Source organism: Leptodactylus fuscus, chromosome 8 (assembly GCF_031893055.1).
Source record: "Leptodactylus fuscus isolate aLepFus1 chromosome 8, aLepFus1.hap2, whole genome shotgun sequence".
Lineage (NCBI taxonomy): Eukaryota > Metazoa > Chordata > Amphibia > Anura > Leptodactylidae > Leptodactylus > Leptodactylus fuscus.
The window spans coordinates 9,203,728-9,222,693 of NC_134272.1; the positions used below are offsets into that span (position 1 = coordinate 9,203,728).

At 46.6% G+C, this 18,966-nt stretch overlaps 2 protein-coding genes across 5 annotated transcripts in view; both read left to right on the forward strand.

The window, feature by feature from the left end:
- IQCE (IQ motif containing E) overlaps positions 1-9,824 on the forward strand; it is a 31,906-nt gene extending 22,082 nt beyond the window's left edge. The window contains exons 19-24 of the mRNA XM_075284707.1: positions 1,770-1,796; positions 4,525-4,638; positions 5,302-5,420; positions 5,792-5,901; positions 7,026-7,139; positions 7,226-9,824. Coding sequence (XP_075140808.1) covers positions 1,770-1,796; positions 4,525-4,638; positions 5,302-5,420; positions 5,792-5,901; positions 7,026-7,139; positions 7,226-7,329 — 588 coding nt within the window. The 3' untranslated portion in view covers positions 7,330-9,824. The remainder of the gene's footprint in view (positions 1-1,769; positions 1,797-4,524; positions 4,639-5,301; positions 5,421-5,791; positions 5,902-7,025; positions 7,140-7,225) is intronic.
- Positions 9,825-16,731: 6,907 nt separating this feature from the next.
- TTYH3 (tweety family member 3) overlaps positions 16,732-18,966 on the forward strand; it is an 82,852-nt gene continuing 80,617 nt past the window's right edge. For all 4 annotated transcript variants that reach the window (XM_075284708.1, XM_075284709.1, XM_075284710.1 and 1 more), the window contains exon 1: positions 16,732-17,132. In XM_075284708.1, the coding sequence (XP_075140809.1) occupies positions 17,007-17,132 (126 nt within the window). In that variant the 5' untranslated portion in view covers positions 16,732-17,006. The remainder of the gene's footprint in view (positions 17,133-18,966) is intronic.

Sequence of the window (18,966 nt, forward strand, 5' to 3'; positions counted from 1 at the left end):
GGGGCAGAGATGGGGGGACATGAAACTGGGGGCAGAAATGGAGGGACATGAATCTGGGGGCAGAGATGGGGGGACATGAATCTGAGGGCAGAGATGGGGGGACATGAATCTGGGGGCAGATGAAGGGTGTATATGTAACTGGGGGAAAGATGGAGGGGGGACATATAGTTTACGGGTGACTGTAGGAGGATTATACAGTGTGGGGGCACATGAAAAATGAATGGGCGGAGTCAACATAAAAGTGGGTGGAGCTAAATTTGCCGCGGTGCGGCCCGCTGACTGGCTGGGATCTTGCTCTTCGGCCCACATGCTGAGTTGAGTTTGAGACCCCTGCCTTAGGGTAACTGAACAAAGCACATTAATCCTCACCTGAGAAGGAGGTGTCAGTGCTTCCAATGTAAAGAGGTAAAAAACATAAAAAAATGCTATTAAAAAGGTGTTCCCTTACAGAATTTACTGGCATAGTATGCCGCCCCCTGGTAGCGCCGCACCTCCCATGAGGCAACCTGAAGCGAGCGCTTCAGGCGGCACTATGCCAGGGCCTCAGGGAGGGCGGCATTTTTGCTAACCTAAGCCAGTCCAGGACAAGCTGTCCTGGACTGGCTTAGCATGGAGCGGTGGTTTGGGGAGGCCACTGGAGCAGCGCTGCTCCAGCAGCCTCCCCTCACGCTCAGGCAGAGCGCAGGCAGTCTCCGGGCCTACTCTCTGCCGGCGAACGGCGCTAAGCCCCGCCCCCTTTGAGGTGCCACGCCCCCTCTGCTAAGCCACGCCCCCTTCCATCCCCTCCTCCCGGCCGGGGGGGGGGGGGGGCGGCTTTCTGTACTTCGCTCGGGTGGCGAAAGGAGCAGGTTCACCTCTGCCCCCTGGTGTTCAAAGTGTGTAGCAATGTGCACGTCCACCTAATCAGCTGATCGCAGGTGGACACACAGGCTCAGTTACTCTCCCCACAGCCAGGTCTTTGCATATTTATGGCCATAAGAAGTAGCTGTGCACTGTGCTTGTATGGGCCTGGGTCTGCACGACATGGCGGTATAGCTGAGGAGACTCCTTCACCAATATAATTAATGACGGATTTTGTCAGACCTAACCCCAACAGCACTGGGATCAGTTGATCTGTGCAGGGTCTGGGTGTCGCACCCCACAAATCAGTCATGTGGATTCTCTTCCTACCACTGATTATTGAACTGATCAAATAGAAGTCTATGGAGAGGGGAGAGAGAGGAAAGCTCTATAGGGCAGAGAGACATTGGCCCTGTAGAGAGACCGTTTTCTTGCATAACGCAACTGGTTTATCAGGAATTACTCTGCAGCCGTCTCCTAGAAGAATTATTCATTTAATCCTGTAGACTCCTTATATCGCTGACTCTTTGCTTCTCCTCCTCTTCCTCCCTTCTCCATAGACTTCATTGTAAGCTGACACTGCTTGTGTACAGAGTACGGACTAAAATTACTGAGATAAGTAAAGACTGGAGTAATACACCAGCACCTTTAGTGTTTCCTTCGCTTGCACTGTAGATTTATGAAAAATTTTTACTTACACTTTAAAAAAAATAGTCATAAATCAGATGTGTGCTCAGAACCGGCTTTTATCTTACAATCAGCATAAATGACATGAGCACCAACTGGTGTGAACAAAGCCTTATGTTCCTTCCAAGAAAGCATCCTGCAGTTCCTTGTCTTAGCACTAGGTGGCAGTCCTTGATCGTCCTTATTAGAAATCACTTTGCTTTTTTCTTTAACTTTTTTTTTTCTCCTTTTTTTTTTGGCAGAAAGAAGAAAAGAATGATTTGGAAGAGGTAATCGATCCTTGTCTCATAGCGTCAGATGAAAACTTTATTTGTGCAGTGCAGACTGACACTTGGATTCTTCCTCTCCTCACCTATGCCAGTTCATCCAGATGACCTGAGTGATCACAGACGGACTGGTTGCTAGAGATGTGATGCCTGACAATCCCCTCCAAAGACTGTAGCTATGAGGCAACCCATCCACAGCCACCAGCCCGTCTGCAGTAACTCCGCTGTCCAGATTTGCAGTCTGCAGACGTTGGCGTGTAGTTCACACTGGCAGAGGTCGGGATATGCCAGTCTAGGTCTGATGTCAGGTTTTTCTATAAATAAATCCAGTGGGAGAACCTGTTTTACATTGTTAGGCCGATGTGCTGCATCCGCCCAGATCTTACAGAATCGCTGCCCTAGGTGAGTCCTGAAAATAGCCGTATTATAGAGGCTGCAGCAAGATGTGGGCATTGCAGGGGTTAAACTACCCCAGGGGCTAGCACATCATCCACTATGGACCCGGGCAGGACGGATATTCCAGGGTGCAATAGATATACAGTGAGTTTGGACACTGATGCGAATTTATTAAGACTGGAGTTTCCTATGCCAGTCCTAATGAAGTCTCTGACTGGCTAATACGGGCGTAGTCCTATGAGGCGAATTGAAATCTACACCACTCAGGAACTGGCATAGATTTCATGTATAACTAAGCCAGTGTTCTGTGTCTGGCCGAGCTTTCACGGTTCTGCCCACTTTCACAAAAAGTAGCAAGCGAGGTGCAAAATGAGGGAACTGGTGCACAAAAACTATCCCCCACAGTTACAGCCATGTGTACCAGAAAAATCTGATTAAGTTAGTCCAGGGGTAGGGAACCTTCGGCTCTCCAGCTGCTGTGAAACTACAACTCCCATCATGCTTCATTCACTTCCATGGGAGTTCCAAGAACAGCAGAGCAAGTATGCATGCTGGGAGTTGTAGTTTTGCAACAGCTGGAGAGCCGTATGTTCCCTACCCCTGAGTTAGTCTATTCGCCTCTGTGTCTTTTCATTGCAATACAGTGCCGTCCATACTAGTGTGGTTGTGCCTGGTACTGCAGCTCAGCTGTGTTCACTTTTAAAGGGTCGAGTTGCAGTACCAGGTACAGCCACATTACTAGTGATGTCACTGTAATGGAGCTATTAACCAGTACCAATGCCCCTTTATTCTTCCAATTGGTGGACCCTGACCCCTCTTTTCCCCTACCCGTCCCATGATTAATTAAGGAGAGGAGGTGAGAAAGGAAAATAAATAAATAATATATATATATACACACACACTCACCTGTCCCGGTGCTCCAGTGCCTCCCAGCGTCCTGCTGCTCCGATGTTTTCTTGCAATGGATGTCCTTACTGGCTGTGACGTCTCAGGTCCCTTTCTTTAGGCCACTTATTGGCTTCAGTGGTCACATGACTGCTATGGCTAATCAGTGGCCTAAGGAAAGGGCCCGGTCATATGTGGCAGGAAGAAAAATCATGCCAAGGGCAACACGGTGGCTCAGTGGTTAGAACTGCAGCCTTGCAGTGCTGGAGTCCAGGGTTCGAATCCTTCCAGGAACAACATCTGCAAGGAGTTTGTATGTTCTCCTCATGTTTGCATGGATTTCCTCCCATTCTACAAAGACATACTGATAGGAAAGAAAATGTACATTGTGATCCCTATATCATATATCCCTATAGGGGGCTCATAATCTACAAAAAAAAAAAGAAAAATCACGCCGGAAGAAAAATTGGAGCAGCAGGACTGGATCACACAGGGACAAGAGCACCGGACAGGTCAAATACGGTCTGGAAAATCCAAACCATATATTGCCTACTTTTTCAGAATTGAATACGGTCAGAGATCAGACTTCTTTCACCATAGGGATGTGTAATGTTGGGAGTGGCTCCCTGCCCGCAGCTCTGCCGTACAACACTGTCTATATAGTATGGGACAGTAGACCTGCGGGCAGGCAGGGACATTACGGATCACTATGGTGTAAGGACTAGATTCAAGTATGCAAATGCAGGCAATATACGGACTGGCCATAGTTGCCCCTGTGTGGGGCCTAATAACAATGGGACCCCCTTTTCTAGTTTCCTACTACTCTCCATAGTTACTTGTTGAACTTCTGGGTATTTCCTAAAATTGCAGACAGCCCTGGGGCCAGAATTACTAATATGACTGACACTTGTAAGACCCGACATCTGCTCGTTTTATGGCCGCCGAGGCCAGAGATCGGCACCAGAGACCTTTTCATAAACATTCGGGAGACTTTTAAGCTTTTAATAGTAGTTATATTTTTAGTGTCCTCGATCTGGCACTTTATCATATAAATGCGGTGCGTGACGTGTCTGCGAGTGGAAGCCAGACAGCTGCCGATATCTGAGCCCTGACCTAGTGCGCCAGATATTAAACTACTAGACAGATGGACTCGGGACAAAGGAGACGATTATGTGATCATTACATCAGCGCCGTGCCAGGTTTATGGTCTCGCTCCGGCCTTCGCTTCTGTACAGTGTCATGTGACACATGGGGAAGCCGTATCCTGCTCTCGCTGATGTGATGGGGTCATAAATTCAGAGGAACGCATTAAAAGCGAAAAAAGTGATACAAATCCATTATAGGTTTATGTACGTAAAACATATGGTATGTAAAGATGGACGCCACGGTATAGGTTACCGCCAACGTATCATTTACATAGCTGATAGCTCACGTTTTACTGCTTTCACAGGCAACCGCGTTCCTTCAAGCAGCCCTACGAGGTCACCTAGCAAGACAGAAAATGTTATCGCTGGCCGCTACCCCTCGGGCAAGGTCTCCCAGACCGAGCAGCTTCACCAAGCAGGTAAGTCCAGTTTACGTTATTTTTGAGTCATTAGTGTATTTTTAGATTTTTTCCCAAGTGTGAATGAATAGTTCAGGTGAATATAAGAAACTTTATAATATATCTTATTTAGGAAATATGCTTCCTTTTCTGCTTTTCAGGGTACTTTTTGTTTTATCTATAGAAGTCTATGGAGAGGGGAGGCTACTGGAAAAGACACACACAAATAACTGCTGCCTGTAAGCTCAGGGAGATCTTCTGACACTGCTGTATGTTCAAGAGAAGACTGAATAGAATACATAAACCCTTATCCTCCCCCCTACCCTCTCCATAGACTTCTGTATGAGTACCAGTAGCGTCCTCATAAGTGGAGAAGGAAACTTATTTCTTTAATGAGATATATTACAAAGTTTCTTATATTCACTTTTACTATTCATTTATGACAAGTGGTTTTATAATCAGACATAGCGCCATACATCGTATAGTGGCTGTGCTTGGTATTGCAGCTCAGTCCTGTTCACTTGAACATGACATCTGTGAGGCAAAATCGGGGTCGCCGCTGCATCAATCAGCTAATCCTCCAGTTTGGCCCCCACACATCTAATATGGATGACCTATTCTAAGAGAAGGCAATCAATACTGAAATCCTAGAAAACCCCTTTAATATTGTGACCTTTTCTGCAGGATAGCAGCACATCGAACAGTAAAGACCTGCAAGAGACCAGCAAAGATGACGACCATGTGACCATTCTACAGTCCGCCTTTCGTGCACACTCGGCCCGCGCGCATATGCTTGGACAGAGGTACAGAATGTATTAGGAGCGTCGTAGAACGCAGTGTTATAGTATAAGATGAGATAACACTAGTGCAAACATGGCAGAGATTCCTGAGCCGGATTGTGATCGCTTCCTATCACCTCCACGTTCCCCTGCACTGGTTTTAATAAACCCCCCCCCCCCCCCTTCCCTTTGAGTTCACTATGGCCGCGCTTCCTAACGTGTCACATCTGACCATGTCATGTAAATCTGCAGGAATTACGAGCGGCCTGTGCAATGTTTGCTTTAGAGATGACTGTGTCTTTATATGACTGCCGAGGATTTTACTGCAGATACTTAGCACGTGAGGCCGCTCGCTCGCACAGCACCGACTTCTCTGACATCTTCTCTTATCTCAGACACGACGAGATGAAAGGCAGACAGAGCCCGGTCAGGAGGAGCCCCAGATCCAACGCAAGATCTCCAGTGTCCAGGAAATCCTCGGGGCAGAATCTCCATCACTCACTAGGTAATTCATCTGTCTCTGCCATTAAGGAGTCTGCAGCCCCTCGGAAGGGTAGATAGTCTAGTGATGTCAAGTATATCAGTATTGTACTGATGGCTGCTATTCCTATTCTCACCAGTATAGTTCTGAATCCTGCGTGAGATTAAAATTTCTTAAAGGGATCCTATCCTTGGATACCCTTTATTTTCTCCCTAACACGTAGGAATAGCCTTAAGAAAGTCTATTCTTCTCCTACCTTTAGATGTCTTCTCCGCGCCGCCGTTCGGTACAAATCCCAGAATTCGTCAGTATGCAAATGAGTTCTCTCGCAGCACTGGGGGCAGGCCCAGTGCTGCGAGAGACCTCTCCAGCGCCGCCTCCATCTTCTTCAGGAACGGCCTCTCACTGTGTGCGCCGCCTCCATCTTCTTCACTGTGTCTTCTTCCGTCCTGAGTTTCAATCTTCTAGGCCTCGGGCAGAGCTGATTGCGCATGCCCGGGCCACAAGAAAATGGCCGCTTACATTATTTGCATACCGACGGAAACTGTGACTTCTACCGAACGGCGGCGCGGAGAAGAGATCTAAAGGTAGGAGAAGAATAGACTTTCTTAAGGCTATTCCTACATGTTAGGGAGAAAAAAAGGGTATCCAATGATAGGATCCCTTTAAAGTCTTAAAGGTGTTTTCTTGGCTCAAATGGATTTTCCACACTGGTCACCTATCCACAGGATAATTCATCAGGATCTGATCTGTGGAGATCCAACACCCAGACCCCGCACAGATCAGCTGTTACAGCAGCCTCCAGGCACTAGAAGCTTCTGCAGTGAGTGGGGAACATCTACAAGCTGCTCCTAGTTCCTGGAAACACCGCTATACAGTGGACAAGGCTGCAGCCCTGCTGCTGTTACTGAAACAGACTGCAGATATTTCCCCATCCAATGATGCCTGGAGGTGCCATAACCTCTGATCTGACCCCCACGGATCACATGCTGATGGCCTATCCCTTGAAAAATCCTTTTGGAACTGTAAAACCCCTTTAAAAGGGATGAACCAAGTTGGCAGGTGTAGTGGCCATACCCGCTACAGCATGGGGATGTCTCACAGCTTCACACCCTATGTACTATCACTATATCTATATGACTTCTCAGCCAGTGATAGCAGTGAGGACTTAATTGAAGAAATGATATCAGAAGAAGAAGAGGAAAAGCCAAAAACCAAGAGGCCAGGTTCCCGCACCTCGGTGTCCCGGCAATCACCATCTGGTACGTGACTCTGGGTTATAGCACAGTTACCAGCAGTGTCCTAAAATACTCTACATTACATCTGATGTATATAACTCTTTGTACAGGCAAGTCCCACCCACCCGCCGAAGATCCCCACTCTGATGATTCTGATGACATCATTGTTGTGTCTCCTTCACGGCCTGCAAGAAGGAAGGACTCTGATTTTTAAATGGCTGAAGTGCTGTCACTAGTGCCTTCACGATCTGACCTGGTGCGGATGCCTTTTAGCAAAACTCTTTCTATAGTTACCCTTTCCAGTGGGTCACCTGTAGCCTAAGGCCACAGATTACAGAACATATCTGCAGTTTGAGTTACATGCAGATTTTTGGTATGGGTTTCACCCTATACATTATGGAGGACTTTTTGCCACCTTCACCAACTCTCCAATTCTAGCCCCCTTTCCACTGATTCTGGCACAGTTGGAATTTTTTCTCTAGCCCCCACCGTTCCTGAGTTATCAGCGCTGGTAGTTTAAGTACTCAATATACTAACGACACTCCCTACTGTCAGTGGGCGGTCCCTGTCTGTCTGCTCCAACCAGGAACCGCCCACCTGAGAGTAGGGAGTTCAGTTGGGTGCTGAATATAACATCACTGATTACTCGGGAACCGCAGGGGCTAGAAAAGAAATTCCAACTGCATCGAAATCAGTGGAGCGGCGCCTACTGAAGGGTGCAAAGAGGTAGAGGTGGTGACAGGTCCCCTTCAAAATGTAAAATTTGCAAGAAATCTGCATCAGATTAAACAGGCAGGTCCACGCATGCAGTACTGCAGTGTGTGAATTCAAGCAACATCTTTCTTGATGTAGAGATGGGAAAATATTTGGAGAGGTTTTTATATTCTGCCTAGACATTAAGGGACCGTCCTGACCAATAAGGGAAGACTTTACATATATGAAATTATGTTTTATATCAGACTAACCTATAGTGTTGCTTAATGTAATAATGTCTGATTAATCCAGATTATAGGGAGCAATGTCAGAGCAACCCTAGAAAAACAGGCCAATCTGCTAATCGCAGAAGCGGCCAGACAGACAAGATGGCCATTAAAGGGGTTTTCCTAAATGTCTATGTAAGTAACTGGGTGAGGGGTAAATAATAATAATAAAAAAAAATCGAGAGACAGATGATACTCCCTACATATGTCCTTGGTTTGGACAGCGCATCCCCCATTACCTCCAGTCCTCAGACCACTTGGGTACGAAATGCAGGGGCTCAGGTGATCGCTGTGACCAGCCACTGGCCGTCAAGGATCACAGGTCAAGGTGCTGATATGCCCTTGGGTACCCAACGTGGTCACCTGATCAGTAACTAATATATGATGAGATCGGTGACCCCTCTGTGCTCATCTGACATGTAAATTCGTTCCCCTCTCACTACATCTGTATTTATTACGTGTGACTTTCTCTGTACTGTCTGTCTACAATCACAGTATCTATAATACCGACTGACCGTACGTGGCCAGATTCTGCGGCTCAGTCCAATCTGATCATGAATGACTTGCCAGACACAATAATTACTTGGAATACAAATGGATGTAGCAGAGCCGAGTTTGCTCAATGCTTAGATACCACTAATTTCTCTATAGCTTTACATGGGACTGCCAGTTAACCTGTTTCAGTATGTTAAAGGGGTTGCACCACAAACATGACTTATCCTCTACCTACCAGACAGGCTGAAGATGCACTAAAAAAATTCTCTGTTATTGATCTACCACTAGCTAGGACCCAGAGCAAGGGCATTGTGATGAGACTTCACCCCCTCTGTCTCCAAAAGCATCCTGGGATATGTAGGCCATACAAGAGGAGACAGATAACAGACACAGCTATACAAGAGTCTCTACATTACTATATAATAATGGCCGATGCTGCATTCAATACACAGAATAAATAGCCGGAGTGCGTCTTTAAATGGAGCCCGTCAGGGTGAATATCTGTGTATTTTATAGTAAACGCCCCATATACAAAGCCAAAAATAACAGCGAGGGTTCTGGAGAGCAGAGTTCCCCCAGGAAGGAGCGATTTGCCCGGGGCACACTTCTCCGTCCCACGTTGGCAGCCGCTGCAGAGAATTGTAGTAAAGCCGCTGCCCAGGATTGAGCGTACTTCTATATGCTCAGCTTGTGCCAAGGACAGGACTTGCTTCTCGGGTTGAGCTACTTGGTCGTACATTACTTATAAACTATTCCCTCCAGATCTCCCAGTAAGCTCAAGACAAATAACTCCCTATGAAGAAAACTATTATATAGAGAGAGATATACAGTATATAGTATATAATTTGACATCATACCAACTGCAGAAGACAAAATTATCCAAAAAAATGGCGTCTTCTTGACACCGAACACTGTCAAATGGCACTCTTAAAGGAAACATTTCGCCAACTCCAACTCTTCACATCAATCGATAGACGTCGCTTCACTGATTCCGGCACAGTTGGAATTTTTTCTCTAGCCCCCACCGTTCCTGAGCAATCAGTTAATTTAATACTAATACTAACCTCTTAACTGTCTGGTGGGCGGGCCCAGGGCTGGACAGAAACAAGGACCGCCCACCCGACAATCGAGTGCTTAATCGGTATTAAACTAACAACACTGATTGCTCTGGAATGGTGGGGGCTAGAGAAAAAATTCCAACTGTGCCGGAATCAGTGGAGCAGCAGCTTTAAAAGGACGGGGCAGCGACAGATTCTTTTTTTACGACAAATTCAGCTCTGCTATATATGTTCAGATAATCACAACATATATGACTGATGCTGAACATGAATTGTTGGTAGTCTGAGCTTTTTCAGGCTTTTTTAATCTTTTCCTTCATTCAAAGACTGTTCGATAAGAGGTAAAGCACTTATCATTCAACACTAAGGCCTCATTCACATGTGCCAGATTTGTCACTCCAAGACTGTGGCAATTTTTTTTTATTTTTTTGCAAAAATGATGGCATAAAAATGCAAGAAATCCAGTAGATGTCAATGAGGCATAACAAGGGCTTCTCCGTGAATCCTGAGCTATTTGATAGGAATTATTTATTGTGTTTTCTACCTTCTATTACTGAGATTTTGTACATAGTGTGGATTTTACTATCGGCATGTAATCCTGTGTAAATATATACAGCCTATGACTTTACAATAAATCTTCACCAAAGACTCTGCTTAACCCTGGACTCAGTGCTTTTATATTGTAGACTATCTTCCTCATCGCCACTGCTGCATTTAAAGGGAAACTCCAACCACATACATCAAGGTTACTCCACCCCCTCTGCCCCTTCTTCTACCATCCACATGGCAAAGAGTGGGTGGAGTAACTTGTGACTACATATCACTATCCCAGCTCTGTTTTTCGTTTATGTTTTGAACCTTATGATCACCTGGTTTTCCATCAGTCTAGAACAGGGGTAGGGAATGTACGGCTCTCCAGCTGTTGCAAAACTACAACTCCCAGCATGCATACTGGCTCTGCTGTTCTTGGAACTCCCATGGAAGTGAATGGAGCATGCTGGGAGTTGTAGTTTCACAGCAGCTGGAGAGCCAAAGGTTCCCTACCCCTGGTCTAGAGCATGTTCTTATTAGAGATGAGTGATTAGTATTCAATCGAATCCCCGCCATAGGTATCCGTGTAAGCGGCCGAACACCAAGGGGTTAAACGCATCGAATATTTGATGCACTTAACCCCTTGGTGTTCGGCCACTTACACGGATACCTATGGCGGGGATTCGATCGAATACTAATCACTCATCTCTAGTGCTTATATAAAGATATGAAGTCAGTCTTTCCTGTGTGGATAACTTCCTGGCATCTACAGGGTTACACCTTCACCTAACAAATCCCTGGTGGCAGCTGTCAGGCACTTTCCTTTGCCCGGCAAGCTCCATCTTGTTTAAAACTCCTTTGACTCGCACACTGCTTTTCTATACTATCTGTGAGTGCTGTGTGCAGAATCTCCAGAGTATTTCTATGAGCTGCAGCTTCACACTGCTCCTCCCTGCCTTCTGCTTGTAAGAATACACAGTGTGAAACCTATCAGAAGCAGGAGGCAGAGGAGAGAGGCCAAAGCTTCATCACATGGAATACACTTAGGCTCTGCAGTGTGAACTAGGTCCCGTGTCACTGATCTATCACTTGTAGCGAGTCAGAGCGGAGCAAGTATAGTGTGATCAAGCTCTAATCCCACGGTAGGGAACCTTCGGCTCTCCAGCTGCTGTGGAACTACAACTCCCAGCATGCTCCATTCACTTCCATGGGAGTTCCAAGAACAGCAGAGCAAGTGTGCATGCTGGGAATTGTAGTTTTGCAACAGCTGGAGAGCCGTACGTTCCCTACCCCTGCATCACTCTGTTTCTTCAAAGCAGAGGCCTGCTGGGAGATGTAGTCCGTGCCAGGTAACCCGTTGCTGGAGGCTTCTTGAAATCTGTGGAATAACTATCAATGGTCATTCTAGTCGTATATTGATTCACTTTAAGTAGTTGTGATGTATGGATGATGTGAGCTTCACACCATCACCTCCTCTCCGTGATTTGGGTCCCATTGGGGACAGGTGGTAACACACGGACCCCATTGACTATAATCGGGTCTCGATTTTCTACTGAAAACAGCGGAGACAAAGTCGTCCGGGCAGTTCTCTGAGACTCCGGCGCAGATGTGAACGTCGCCTGATACTCTCCATGTTCACATGACCCTGCACATTATCCGGCCGGCTGCTTATAGCACAGACTATATATAAATATTTATTACTCTTTGGACTAATGTGACGCTTCTCTAACCTTTCAGGGGCGTTAGATCGACTTCTCTATGACATGACAATAATCCTGATTGTTTAATCATTCGCCATCAATCAGATCTTATGGATTGATAACTATATGATTGATATGTCTCCTGCAAATTAATAAGGAAATGGACAACTGGGAGTCATCATATATAGTCTGACACATTCAGGACAGTATCAAAGTGTGGAAAGTTAAGAGTTATTGACAAGAGAGATGACCACAAGCATTTCCAGGAGGAATAACAGAGGAATAAGACAATGAAAGGTCGTGAGATAAGATGTCTCAGTTTTGTTTTACAGGGAATACAACTGTCTACTAAGACCAGGTTCACAGGACGGAATTTGGAATTGATTTTGAGTCAGATTCCACCATATTCCGCCCGTCCAGACTCTGCCCTCTATGACGTTGCAACAAAAAGAATCCCGCTGGAGCTTCCCACTTACCTGCAGAGTCAATGGGGTGGGGCCTTGTCTGATTTGTCCCATTGAGGGTATTGGTCAAGCAAAGCCACAACGGAAAGAGTGTCATCTTCCATTGTAGGAGTCACAGGGACGGACTTTGGAGAGGAATCTGAGACAAGACCACCTCCAATTCCTCTCCATATTCCTTAGTGGGAACCGAGTCTAAGGCCGGGTTCACAGGGAGTATTCTGGCTCGTCATTTGGTACGTAGACGCCGCGGGAGGATTTGCGGGCCGTATACGCTCCCATTGTTTTCAATGGGAGCCGGTACCGTACACACGGCGCGATTTTGCGGCCACAAAATAGCGCCGCGTGTACGGTACCGGCTCCCATTGAAAACAATGGGAGCGTATACGGCCCACAAATCCTCCCGCGGCGTCTACGTACCAAATGACGAGCCAGAATACTCCCTGTGAACCCGGCCTAAGACGGACACGTCAGGAGACTGGAATGGTTCCTCTTTAACATGTATTAGGATCTTGCACAAACGGCAATTCCTCTTTATGTTTCTATTATGAGTAGTGTTCCCTCTATGACCTTCCGCTGCCCTACAAATCCGTCATAAGGAGCTGACATCTTTATTACAACTCCCAAAGTGACCTACAGGTATGGATGTGAAGTGTATGGAAGATAAGCCTGTAAACAAGCAATAGCCTTCCTCCATAGACCGTAGCCATACAGATCAGTGGGAGCCTGAACAAGGGGCGTTACACAGAGGGGCACCATGTCCATGTACACAACACTACTGGAAAACGACTGGGCATTAAAGGGGTCTTCTAAGCTTATATATTGATGGCTTATTCATAGCATCAGTCAATATGAAAATGGGAAAGGTCCGGCGCCCCCACCGATCAGCTGCATCTGCACAGTGTACAGAGCCGGACAGTACGGGCTCGTGTGTAGCAGCCTTTATATAGGTTGTATGGCGGGGGATGATCCCTACTATGACCAATCCTAGTCCTCAGGGGTCCCCCAGGGCCCATGACCTCACCCCGGAGCCCCTCTTCAAGCTCAGTTACCCTTCTTTTATTGGAGTGGCTATCGCTGGGCACATGGGCGACTCTCATTATTAAGGATGCTTGTTATCGGCTGTATGGTCAGCCGGGCGGACAGATAATAGAGCAGATACTATCAGCACACGCCACGTCTTTAGTTATTGCCGCGCCACTTAGTAAATGTGAGGCAGGAAATTATCTTCCTCTCGGCGCCGGCCGCGTCCAGACAGGCACAATTAATATATTTTCTCATTTTCTTTGGATTCTGTCTGATCTAGGTTACCGATCTAATAAATGGGCTCACTGGCCGACAGTCGGTCACGTATTGGATTGATTCTCCACCTCTATAGCACCGTCATACGCTGCAGCGCTGTACAAGGGCTGTAATCCCTCCTATCAGACCCTGTCGCCGGCAGAGCTCACAATCTAATGGCCTATATCTGACAGCATAAACAATACGTCTTGGCAAATTTTCTCCCCAAATCAACACTTTTACCCCGGCGGCTCGTGAGGAGCGAAGACGAGGCCGCCGAGGAACAAAGCCTCCATTTGTACTGTGGAAAGGCGAAACGTAAAAACCAGACGGGGTAAGAATATGTTGTAGGAGAGCGCCCCCTCTCCTAAAATGTCAGACTGACAATATTCACCATAATATACCCAACACTGCTTCGCTAGGCCTGGTTCACACTAGCGTTTGAGTCTCTGTAGATTTGCCGCAGATTCCGCCTAAAATCGGCTGAGAGAAAGGTCCAGTCCTCCGAGTATGAAACCATCGGAATCCTGACAGACACCCAGTGTGCCCCATTATAGTCTATGGGGTCCACAGGTAACCACTTTTTAAGCAGACAGGCTCTCCCAACTTTTGGAACCCCATGTGGACCCGAATGATTGAGAGCTGAACGCTAGCGTCACCCTACGGTCACATTTGTGACTCTGTTGCAAGGTCCACTGGAAATTGGTGGACAAAAGTGGAGCGGAAGGGCGGATTTTGGCACTGAGAGTGATGCGGGGAGCCAAAATCCGCCTGCCACAACTGTCGTGGCTTTTTCCTCCGGAAAAAAAGAACGCTAGCGTTCTCCATAGACCACCATTGTGAGGGGGCGGATTATGACGTGGATTCTGTGCCATAATCCGCCCCCTCTGTGCCCGTGTGAACTAGCCCTTACCCACACGGGTTTTTCAGACAATTTTAGCTTTAACCACCATTGACAACCCCCCATTCTCAGGACCGCTGAGCCCCCCCCCCCATCAACAATCTATCCTATAGGTATTTTCACACGACCAATGATCACTGCGCCACCCTGTAACATTGCAAGTAATGTGAGTGAACGGGGTCACAATGTGCACTGGTTTTTTGTTCACCCAGTTCACGTTCATAACTTGCGTTGTTGCAACGTGGCGATCTTTGGGTTAATGGCAGGTGTTGTGGCCCCTGCGTCATACTGGTGTAAAATCCGATCCAAGTGAGTGATGTCCTATATTGTCTATCGGTGCTCGTCCCACCTGGACGTTGGTTGTGTAACTAGATCTTTAAAGGGGCTCTATCAGCAAAATCAGTCTGCTAGAGCCCCACATATGCGTGAATAGCCTATTCAGGCACCGCTAAAGTTATATTAAACTACCCCCCCGTTTTAAAATAAAACCCTAAAAAATAATGTGCTCTACTTACGCATCGTGCACTGTGGGCGGGCATTCAGGGTGCGCCGTCTTCTTCATCCACATCTCTTCTTCCTCCGATGTCCTCCGGTCCCGTCCTCCTCCAGCGCTCACGAGCGGACACTGATAAAAAAAAAATGGCCTGGGCGCATGCGCAGTAGCCGTAGTAGAAGCCGCATGCTACTGCGCATGTGCCCAGGCCATTTTTTTATATCAGTGTCTGCTCGTGAGCGCTGGAGGAGGACGGGACCGGAGGACATCGGAGGAAGAAGAGGCGTGGATGAAGAAGACGGCGCACCCTGAATGCCCGCCCACAGTGCACGATGCGTAAGTAGATCATATTCTTTTTTAGGGTTTTATTTTACAACGGGGGGGGGGGGTAGTTTAATATAACATCAGCGGTGCCTGAATAGGCTTTTTAAAGGCTATTCACACATATTGTGGGGCTCTAGCAGCATGATTTTGCTGATAGAGCCCCTTTAAGCTCGAACTACTTGGTGACTTTTCCTGTTGCACGACCACAGATCACCATACCGCCCTGCGATTCTTTCACCAATATCAGGGAATGGATTCATATTGCGACCCTGAGGCTGCTCCGACCGCGACTTCTAGTCACAGAAAATCCGGCAGCGCTCAGTCTTTTTGTGACTAGAAGTCGCCGCAGCCTCAGGGCCGCAATTTGAGTCCATCACTGACATTGGTGAAAGAATCGCAGCGTGGCACGGTGATCTGTGGTCGTGCAACGGGAGTCACAGCCAAAGTTGTCGTGTCGCTGATATGTTGCATGTGAAGTCCTTGGTAATAAAAAAAAGTTACATGTGACTTGCAACCAAAATACAACAGGTTTGGATGTTCTGCGACTGCTGCATTGCAGTCACATGTGACAATGTAACGCCGTGTACGTATAGTGTGTGACATGTCATGGCGTAGCCCTCGCCGTAAGCGATATAATGTCACTTTTGCCAAAAATTGAATCTTGCTGACTTAGGAGAGGGTTACAGGGTGACTTTGGCCGTGATTCCCATCTCATGAGCAAAGTGACTAGAAGTCGCCATCACAACTAGGGTTGAGCGATTGGAAAAGATCGGATTGCAATCGGCGATTGAGTAAATTTCACGATTGCGATTGGAATTCTGATCCCGATCTTTTCCAGCGGGATCGAGGTCGGAGGTTATCTCAAGATCGACTCAACCCTAAAAGTGACTTTTCCCATAGAGAAGCATTGACTGGGGGTGATCGATAAGCGATCGAGCAAATTTCACGATCGGGATCGGCTGAAAAATGATCGGAAATCGGATTTTAAAATCGATCCTGAAATCTCAAGATCGACTCAATCCTGATCACATGGCGATCACTGGTCGCACTATGGGAGTCGCCGGGTGACGCTGGTCACAGGCCAGTGTCTTTTATATACAATGATACCCTATGGGGTGCTATTGTGGTGGCCAAGGTCGCCATATTGGCTCTAGCCCAAGTGACAGGGGCTGAATGGCCACTTAATATGCCGCATGTCAGGGATATCGCACTGAAGTCACCGTGCACATTGGCATCATGAAGTCGCAGAACAGACGCAGGCAGTCAGTGTCAGACATGGCGGTACCGCAGGGTCTCCCGGAGCGGCTGGGCGGGGGTGAGGGCGGATCTGGCGGGGGCAGGGCGGAGAGAAGGCCGGGCCAGACCGGGAGAGGAGGAGGAGGCGGACGGGGTCTGGAGCACAACGAGTCTCAGGGAACAAAGAGCCGGATCTGGGGAGCAGAACTCGGGAGTGGGATACCGGGGGCCCCCGGAGCAGCGCCGGTAGCCGGGCCCTGGATGATGACGATGAGCGGGGATCACCTGGGGAGACGCCGCAGGATATAACGTGATCACGGATAGCAGGAGAATGGCCGGCCGGCGGAGAGCCTGAGCTGGGAGCGGACCCCGGGACATCAGCGGCCGGCACCCCATGAACGGCAGGCCCTGAGCGGCTGTGAGCTCCAGACATGGCGGCCGCCATCAGCTATACCCCGCCGTGGTGGGTGAACCTCCTGCACCGGCTGCCGCACCTCAGCCTCAAATGGGAGTTTATCAGCGGAGACTTCAAGCCGGAGGACAGCGAGTACCAGCAGGTGAGACACCTGTGCGGGCAGCGGAGGACGGGCCGGCCGCCATCTTATGTGTATACATGGCTGCCTGACTGACTGACGGACGGACGGAGTGCCGGGGCAACGCCATTGTCAGCCACCGTCATGTGGTACCCGGGGAGTATACAGGGGCTATATACATCACTAGTGTATCTGTCATATATACCTCATACATTGTGTATACATCACTAGTATATCTGTCATATATACCTCATACATGGTGTATACAGCACTAGTGTATCTGTCATATATACCTCATACACCGTGTATACATCACTAGTATATCTGTCATATATACCTCATACATTGTGTATACAGCACTAGTATATCTGTCATATATACCTCATACATGGTGTATACATCACTAGTGTATCTGTCATATATACCTCATACATGGTGTATACATCACTAGTATATCTGTCATATATACCTCATACATTGTGTATACATCACTAGTATATCTGTCATATATACCTCATACACCGTGTATACAGCACTAGTATATCTGTCATATATACCTCATACACCGTGTATACAGCACTAGTGTATCTGTCATATATACCTCATACATGGTGTATACAGCACTAGTATATCTGTCATATATACCTCATACATCGTGTATACATCACTAGTATATCTGTCATATATACCTCATACATGGTGTATACATCACTAGTGTATCTGTCATATATACCTCATACATGGTGTATACAGCACTAGTGTATCTGTCATATATACCTCATACATTGTGTATACATCACTAGTGTATCTGTCATATATACCTCATACATGGTGTATACAGCACTAGTATATCTGTCATATATACCTCATACATTGTGTATACATCACTAGTATATCTGTCATATATACCTCATACATTGTGTATACATCACTAGTATATCTGTCATATATACCTCATACATTGTGTATACATCACTAGTATATCTGTCATATATACCTCATACACCGTGTATACAGCACTAGTATATCTGTCATATATACCTCATACACCGTGTATACAGCACTAGTGTATCTGTCATATATACCTCATACATGGTGTATACAGCACTAGTATATCTGTCATATATACCTCATACATCGTGTATACATCACTAGTATATCTGTCATATATACCTCATACATGGTGTATACATCACTAGTGTATCTGTCATATATACCTCATACATGGTGTATACAGCACTAGTGTATCTGTCATATATACCTCATACATTGTGTATACATCACTAGTGTATCTGTCATATATACCTCATACATGGTGTATACAGCACTAGTATATCTGTCATATATACCTCATACATTGTGTATACATCACTAGTATATCTGTCATATATACCTCATACATGGTGTATACAGCACTAGTATATCTGTCATATATACCTCATATACCGTGTATACAGCACTAGTATATCTGTCATATATACCTCATACATGGTGTATACAGCACTAGTGTATCTGTCATATATACCTCATACATCGTGTATACATCACTAGTGTATCTGTCATATATACCTCATACATCGTGTATACATCATTAGTGTATCTGTCATATATACCTCATACATGGTGTATACATCACTAGTATATCTGTCATATATACCTCATACATGGTGTATACATCACTAGTATATCTGTCATATATACCTCATACATGGTGTATACATCACTAGTATATCTGTCATATATACCTCATACATGGTGTATACAGCACTAGTGTATCTGTCATATATACCTCATACATTGTGTATACATCACTAGTATATCTGTCATATATACCTCATACACCGTGTATACAGCACTA